General features: G+C 40.8%; 1 protein-coding gene across 2 annotated transcripts; it reads right to left on the reverse strand.

The window, feature by feature from the left end:
- Positions 1-4,106: 4,106 nt before the first annotated feature.
- Positions 4,107-5,431, reverse strand: LOC148117334 (thymosin beta-15A-like). Of its 2 annotated transcripts, none has more exons than XM_087902778.1 (2): positions 5,346-5,431; positions 4,107-4,304 (listed from the first exon to the last, which is right to left on the reverse strand). In XM_087902778.1, exons 1-2 carry the CDS (start codon positions 5,423-5,425, stop codon positions 4,265-4,267), a joined length of 120 nt encoding a protein of 39 aa, XP_087758904.1. In that variant the 5' UTR covers positions 5,426-5,431; the 3' UTR covers positions 4,107-4,264. The 2 variants fall into 2 exon arrangements, with proteins under 2 accessions (XP_087758904.1, XP_087758905.1); XM_087902779.1 differs by having other exon boundaries at positions 4,107-4,301; positions 5,343-5,431.
- Positions 5,432-7,734: the final 2,303 nt, after the last annotated feature.

A 7,734-nucleotide genomic window follows, 5' to 3' on the forward strand; every position in this document is an offset into this window, starting at 1 on the left:
TCTTGCTTCCAAATTTTCTCCTACAGGAGTTTTTTGGCAGGATGGACCTATTTTATGGGTACACATGCCTGCCTCTCCAGCGAGAGTAGTTACCCCATACTATGAAGCTATATTACAATTACTTTGGAAAGCTAAGAAGGTTGCTGCCCAGACATTTGGGAAGTACCCTGACAAGATTAAGACACCTTATACTAAAGACCAGCTAGCACATTTACAGCAGTACCATGATGAATGAACACTTTTTCTCACCTCCTTTTCTGGAAGTTTTGATTCTATATAATATTCATGTTTATACACATGAAGCACTTTGATCATATCCACTCCACTACCCATTTGGGTATTTCTTATAGCATCCTTTTTTTAAAAAAAAAAACAACTAGGAAACATACTCCAACTTATCACCCCGTATTTCCACTGTTAGCCAAATCATGTAGGAAACTGAGGAGTAGCTCTCAGATATTTGTTTAATGGAAGATAAATGTAGAAACTGCATATGAATCATAATATTGCTACTAATTGTCAGCATGACTAGATTTAAATCATCTAGGATACAGAGAAGCATCCTTTGGATGGATCTGTGAAAATGTTTCAAGGTATGGTGAAATGAGGGGAAAGAAAAGGAATGCGGTTGCACCATCTCATGCGCTGAAAGCTGGGACAGAATTGTAAGTCGAGAGTCAGGTCCGCAACCCCCAGGCCTGAGAGTTGTATTGGTCTGGACTCCAAAGCCCAGCATGCCAGGTCCTGACCTCTCCCATGGGGTATTTAAGATAGCTCCTGAAGGAGAATCACTTGGTCTCTTTTCCTTCCTCCTGGGGGTCCTGTTCGCGGCCCTCGGGGCCACCTGAGAGCACAGGAATCCCATCAAACCAGGACATTTTTAAATTTGACTTATTTTGATTTGGCTTGATTGGGATTTTGTGTCGGCAGAGAGCTCGCATTAGGAAAAATTCCTAACAGAATAAAAGGAATAAAGGAAAAAACCAAAGAGGCCCAGCACCTCTGCCATACTCTTCTGGTCATGACTGACTGAAACCTCCAAGACTGTGATCCAAAATAAATCTTCCCTCATTTAAGTTGTTTATGCCAGGAATTTTACAAGGCTAAATTCAAACATATTTCTACACTATGACACCAAGTCATATATTCCTCTAATTCTAGGGTGTTAGTAAAAATCGTTTTGCATTTTGGAGCGTTATGTGAGTTTCCTCTATTCCTTTTGCAATGACACTTGAGATTGTGTCTGAGGATCTTAAATAAGATTTTTGACACTTCCAAAGGTACAGGGAGCATAACATAGTTTTGGTGTGTTTGGGGGGTATTCTTTTGATTAATATCTAATTTTCAGTCTTTTATATTTTAAATAGTCACCTATGTGCACTGAAAAAATAAAGACATAAAAACACTGATTCCCTAGCCAGGTAATGGTGGCACATGCCTTTAATCCCAGCAGAGGCAGGTGGATCTTTGTGAGTTCGAGGCCAGCCAGGTCTACAAGAGCTAGTTCCAGGACAGCTAAGGCTGTTAAACAGAGGAAACCTATCTCAAAACAAAAACATAAACAAAAACAAAAACAAAAACACACAAACAAACAAAAGAAATACTGATCCCTAATTTTCAAATGATATGAATCTGCATGAGATGAGAATTTCACACAATTCTTGCTTCTAAGGGCTTCAAGAAGTCTTATTGCTGTCAGTTTAGAAAATAACAGCTATACAGCCCTAACACACAGTCTGTTTACTGGCAACAGGCAGGTCTCCCTTTTGTTGGTAGGACAAATGACTACAAGAATAGCCCAACACTGTGGCCTGGAGGTGGTGGCGGCGCATGCCTTTAATCCCAGCACTCAGGAGGCAGAGGCAGGCGGATCTTTGTGACTTTGAGGCCAACCTGGTCTACAAGAGCTAGTTCCAGGAGAGGATCCAAAGCTACAGAGAAGAAGTCCTGTCTTGAAAAACCGAGAGAGAGAGGGAGGGAGAGAGAGAGAGAGAGAGGGAGAGGGAGAGGGAGAGGGAGAGGGAGAGAGAGAGAGAGAGAGAAGTAGCCCAACATTGTGTATTCAGTAACTTCATGGCAAAGCTATACTGGATAAGCTGTTGGCTGTTGGCTTCCCCCATTTCATTACTACATTAGTATTCACTAAGCAGCTGCTTTTTCCCCTTTCTCATCTATTCCCACTTGGTTTGGCATGTTTTCTATCCAGGGTAGAATTACTACTTGAAATAAAGGGGTAGTTATCAAATACAACGGAACACTAGACACTGTCATCTTACTCCAGCTCAACTGACAACATTCCTGTTCCCTTTGACCTTCCTGAGTGTGAAGTGCAGAGATTGCTGAGTCTACCATGGGTGCATAGCATCATATACAATTTTCAAATAGCCTGTTGAATGACTTTTTAAAATGTGCTATGTGACTTAGTCAGGATCTAGAAATTTAATGAGTAAGCATATATAAATGTGGAATCAGGATGGTTTCCCAACTGTGGAACTTGGGTCAAAGGATCTGAGAAGACTTTGAATATGGGTACAAATTTAACGTCTCACTTCAAATTGATTATACTATGTGAGTTTCCAGTAAATAGCTCCATAACTATTATATAGATGCCATAGGGAGCCAGGTTTGGGTACTGTACAAGCTTGTCACTGCAAAGGACCAAGTGACTCTGTGGAATACTGTTGCAGGCTAGGAGTATGGGTGACCAATATGGTTACTTCTAAGGTCCACATCCTCCAATCCCAGTACACTGTGCCTACTGTGATTGTATTACCACATTTGTACTTGGTCCTAGTCGACCTTCTTAGTCTTTCACTTGGGGAATTTTATGATAACACACAAAATCATTTCTAGTTCTTGTGACCACAATTGTTATTTAGTGATGTAAGCCCCTCGAAAGGATAAAGCAGATTAACATGTTAAGTTACAAATAGGTAACCTTTTAAAAAGAAGATATGTGAATTAGGATAACAGCCTGGCTAGTTATCCTGAGTGGCGGACATCTCTACTCGGTGATATTTAGGTGGTTAGCTTTATACATTTAAAGCAGTAAAGGTATTAAAGGTAAGGATTGAGGCATGTTGTTGACGTGTTTTCCTAGGTATAGTAGTCAGTTCAAGCTGTTCTAGCAAAATCACTGCAGACTAGGTGGTCTAGATAACTCAAATGTAACCTCACAGGTCTAGAGGTTGCAAGTCCAGACAGATCAAGGTCCAGCAGGATTGAAAGCAGAACACGTGCATTTCAGTTGTATAGGCAGCTTTAGACTCAACATCCTTCCAAGATCTCTGTCTCTCTCTATCTCTCTGTCTCTGTTTCTCTCTGTATATATGTGAGTATGTGTCCTGCCTTCTTTCCCCACTCTCTCTTTTTATAAGGCTTCACTCTTAGAACCTTTAACTACCCTTAAAAGATCCTACCACCATGCATAAGCATATTGGGAGCTAAAATATATGCATACGAACTGGGAGAACACATTTAAGTCAGTAGCACTTATGTCACTGAAGATCAAAATGCTCGGTTTGCAAGAGAGTAAACCCTATTCAATGCAAGGACCAGAACAGAGAATAAGTAATACAAGTCAACAGCAGATATTAAATATCTCATTGTACACTCAGTAGAAGACCCTGTTGTATTTAATATGGTGTGTTTTAGCAAGTGTTTCCGGCTACCTCCCCATCCAACTCCAGGTTTGGATTTTTCCATTAAGGTGAAAAAAAACACTTTCAAGAAGGCAAGGCTATCTTTTCACATCCTATACAGATCCTTTTAGGTTCTATGGTTCCATTTCTTCATTCCCAAATAAGGGCATTAGTTCTTACTACCACCTTAAACTTCACATATGTGTAATCTACTCAAGAGGTTTTCCTTCATTTATCTTTAATTGAAAACGTACCCTTATGTAATTTCATGTCTTAGGATACCCAGAATGTACCACAGGAAGTTTGTGGTTGTGTTTGTTACATCGGAAATGCAGATAAACTCGAGGAGCTGCAAATAGTTGTGAGTACAACTTCACAAAGATGATAAAGCATTTGAGGGCCCCACTCTAGGTTAAAATCAGCTTGTCTTGTAGCAAGTGAAAAACCACATGTACACACCAGTGGGCAGTTTACAACCAAATTTAATGATCATTGACAAATGGTGACCTTTCATCCAAGGCAGTAGAAGTGAGACTACATCAGTCACTACCTAAAATCTCTACAATCATAAAACCATTACTATCAGGCAAGGTTGGAGTAGGTCTTGAAAGGATGTCTTCATTTTATGATCTTTTAATATCATCTTTCTCCTGCTGAATAGTTAGGGAAAAAGAAACATCAAAATATTATTATGAGAGACCTTTCTCTAATATGTTTAGTTTCTTCCTAGAGTTCCTTGTTGCCAGACTGTGTGATGGAGCTCAGTAGTACAGTGCTTGCCTAACATGAACTAGGACCTGGGGTTTGAAACCCAGCACCATTAAAAAGAATCTGTGCTAATTCTTTAAATAGTTATCATAATGCCCTAAATTCAGAATATCAAGGTACCACCCACAAAGCCTCACAAAGTGATATGAGAGTACGCATCAACCATTTGAATACCTATTAAAGTTTAATATCAAATTAATATTAAGATTTAATATCTACTTAAACTATGGGTTTCACATTCCATTTGATTTATACAGTTGCCATTATTTGAGATGAAAAGGTAAAGGAAGCATTTCCTTCCAATACATCTATCAAGATACAATAAAGAAACTTTTAAACAGTTTCATCTAGTTTTGGAACTCTCAAGCACTGTTGGTGTAACAAAAAGCATAGCACAGCATTTGTGAAAATTTTTTTGAAATTCTCCAGTAAGATGTAACTCTAGGAGTAACAATGATCCCCTGAGTCTGGGAGCATCAAGTATATTCAAGATCTGAATTTATTCCATTTTATTTGTCATTAAGCAGAACAGATCAGAGGAGCAGCGTCTGCAGAATTCATTAGCGGGACAGGATCTCAGGCTCAAATTGGAAGATGCCTGATTAAAAGAACAAACAGGGTTTTCCCTAGTGATTAGTCAAAGATTCCAAGATTGATTTTAATGTGAATTTTGTAATTTTCAACAAGAAATTACCTTTTTCTTTATACTACTGGTGCCTATTACTACTATTATTGCTACTGTTCCTACTAATGCAGGAACACTTACATATCCCCAATAACAAAATCCTCTATTGGTTATTTTAAATTGTTAAATATAATAGCACACTAATTATTATCATTTACTTTGTGGAAAATTTAATAGAGCATAGGTTTGTTAACTGACTCTGCCAACTTTCACCACTGTTCCTCTCAACTAGAAACCTCCATGACTTACTTTCCATCGATGGAAGTGTATTTTTTTCTTCAGTAATGGCTTTCTTCAGTTTTGATCTGTCAAATCGTTCCACTTCAGACATGTCCAGTTTGTCAACACATATTTACTGAAATAAAGAACAAAAAAAAGTTACCTACTAGAATTATGATCAGATTAGGAATAACAGTTAAAATTCATAAAAATATCAATGAATACTTTGCATGGTAATTTTCAACAAGGAAAAACAGATCTTAGAAAGTCATGTTTTCTTAGAGTGCTCTGATTACAAAGCATTAGTCCATTTCTGGTGGCAGCAAATGACAGCAGAAGAAGATGCTCCAGAAACTAAGATACTCTAGAAACCCAGGGGAAAAGAAAAGCCTGACTTTTAAAATCCCAGCAAAGGTAAAATGAGACTATGAGCATCTTCACCTTCCAATCAGCTACTTTTAGGGGATTTGGGAATGGTGGTGAGCATCACACACTAAAAGAGAGGCACACAACACTGTACTAATTTCTACTGAATGTCCAAAGTCAGTATATTAGAACATTGCAATAAGACAGGGAAGGGTTTAAGCTAGTCACTGCCAACTACAAGCCTCATAATAACCTTCTTGTAACCTTAGAGAATGTGTAAAAAAATAAATAAATGAAAGTCACTATTTATGATCAAGAATCAAAAGCTTTAGTAGAACGAGGAACGCCAAATACAGCCGAGTCCTATTTCCAGAGATAAGAAGGCAGAGCTCTTCAACCAGGGCCTGGTTCTATCTTAGCTTGGGGTAGAACACAATCTAGTGACTAGGGTAGACTAGAGAGACCTCCCCACCCCACCCCTAGCTCCGAAGCTTCCATCTCTCAAACCCTTTCAGTCAAGGGTATCCTAAGAACCTCCTTTACCTGGTGAACATTGCTGATCTCAAAGCTGGGGAAATTGGGATTCACGCATTTATAACTGCAGGGCAGGGCAGAGGCATCTGTCTGAATTGTGTCATCTACAAATAACTTGTCACTGCCCAGTGCCCAGCTTAAGGGACAGAAGGGCGAAAGCCAAATCTAGAAGGCCGTTTCCCACCCACACCAACTCTCTTCCTAGCCTTCAGTACCTCCTCGGAGCAGCTCAGAACCCCTGCACCTCCCAAAGTGAGAACCCCCGAGGACTGCGCCCTGAATTCGCGAGAAACAAAGCCTCCGCGAACTCGGATGCACAGACAGAGCCCGGTCCACCTGAAAGCGCGAAAGCGCTAGCCCTAGCACACGCACCAGCAGTTGCCACCGCACTGGCCCCACGGGGCCACTGGTTTTTACCTGTTGGCTTCAAAACTTCTTTCAGGTAAGTCTGCAGCAAGGAGACCAGTTTGGTGCTCCTCAGTGCAGCTCCGAGCTTAGAAACTTTGCAATAGATCCCCCCTCCATCCCGCCCACCTTTACGATTGGACAGCTATTTCTGACATAAGCCCTGCACAAGATGGGAAGTCCTGACTTGCCACGCCCACTCCCCAGGTCTAGTTTTCCGGAAGGCAGTCTCTGTTCAATTTAGTGCCTCAGCATACCTGCCATTACAAGGCTTGATGGAAGAAATCTGATGGCTGAGGGGCGAACTGTGGGTAAAGTTCAGTTCCCTTCCTCTTCTGCAGCTTTAGCCTGAGGTCCGTGATTCCTTCTTCACAAATACATTCATTCTGCAGTCAGTTTAGGAGCCTGACATTAAACAGCTACATCTTATGCAGTTAAATTTTAATACCTGGACTTCGAGGGTCAAACTGAATGAGTTGTACTCTGGATTCTTGGCTTTTTATAGCCTTTGGTAGGGACTATAGTTTGATGACCACTGAGTGGTTTTGAAACTATGCTCAGGGACCTCTCTTCTGATGCCTGGCCTGCTAATAGTGCAGATGTGAGGGCCAGTGGTTCAGGGCCACTCACCACTGAACATTTTCTAGTTAAGTATGTGACATTTTAGACTTTTTGTGCCACTGAACATGAGAATAATTAGTATAGTATAGTCACAAGAGAATCTGACATAACATGCACTTTGCTTGTCCCGTAAGAGGCAGAAGATGAAAACCTATGTAGACTAAAGTCACTTCCTCCCAATGCTCAGGAATTGTCACGGGAGAGGGCAGAAGGATTTGGAGATACAGAGTTAGTGGATTCGTACAGTGGAACGGTTTTCTGAACACAGCGGGGCGATTGTACCACATGAGCTGACAGTAGCTGTGACTATGTGTACACGACCTGCACACGATTAAATCAGACAAAATACCAGCATGGAGATGGAAGGAGGCCAAGAATTCTTGCCCCGTCTGAGAACTCCTGACAGCTGATGTTGAGAAAGGGAGAACCAGCTTTCTTCAAAGATGAGGCTCCTGAGGGGCTACCTATGCTCCAGGAGATGGTCCTACTCCCATG

This window comes from Myodes glareolus, chromosome X (genome assembly GCF_982192425.1).
Source record: "Myodes glareolus chromosome X, mMyoGla1.1, whole genome shotgun sequence".
Taxonomy (NCBI): domain Eukaryota; kingdom Metazoa; phylum Chordata; class Mammalia; order Rodentia; family Cricetidae; genus Myodes; species Myodes glareolus.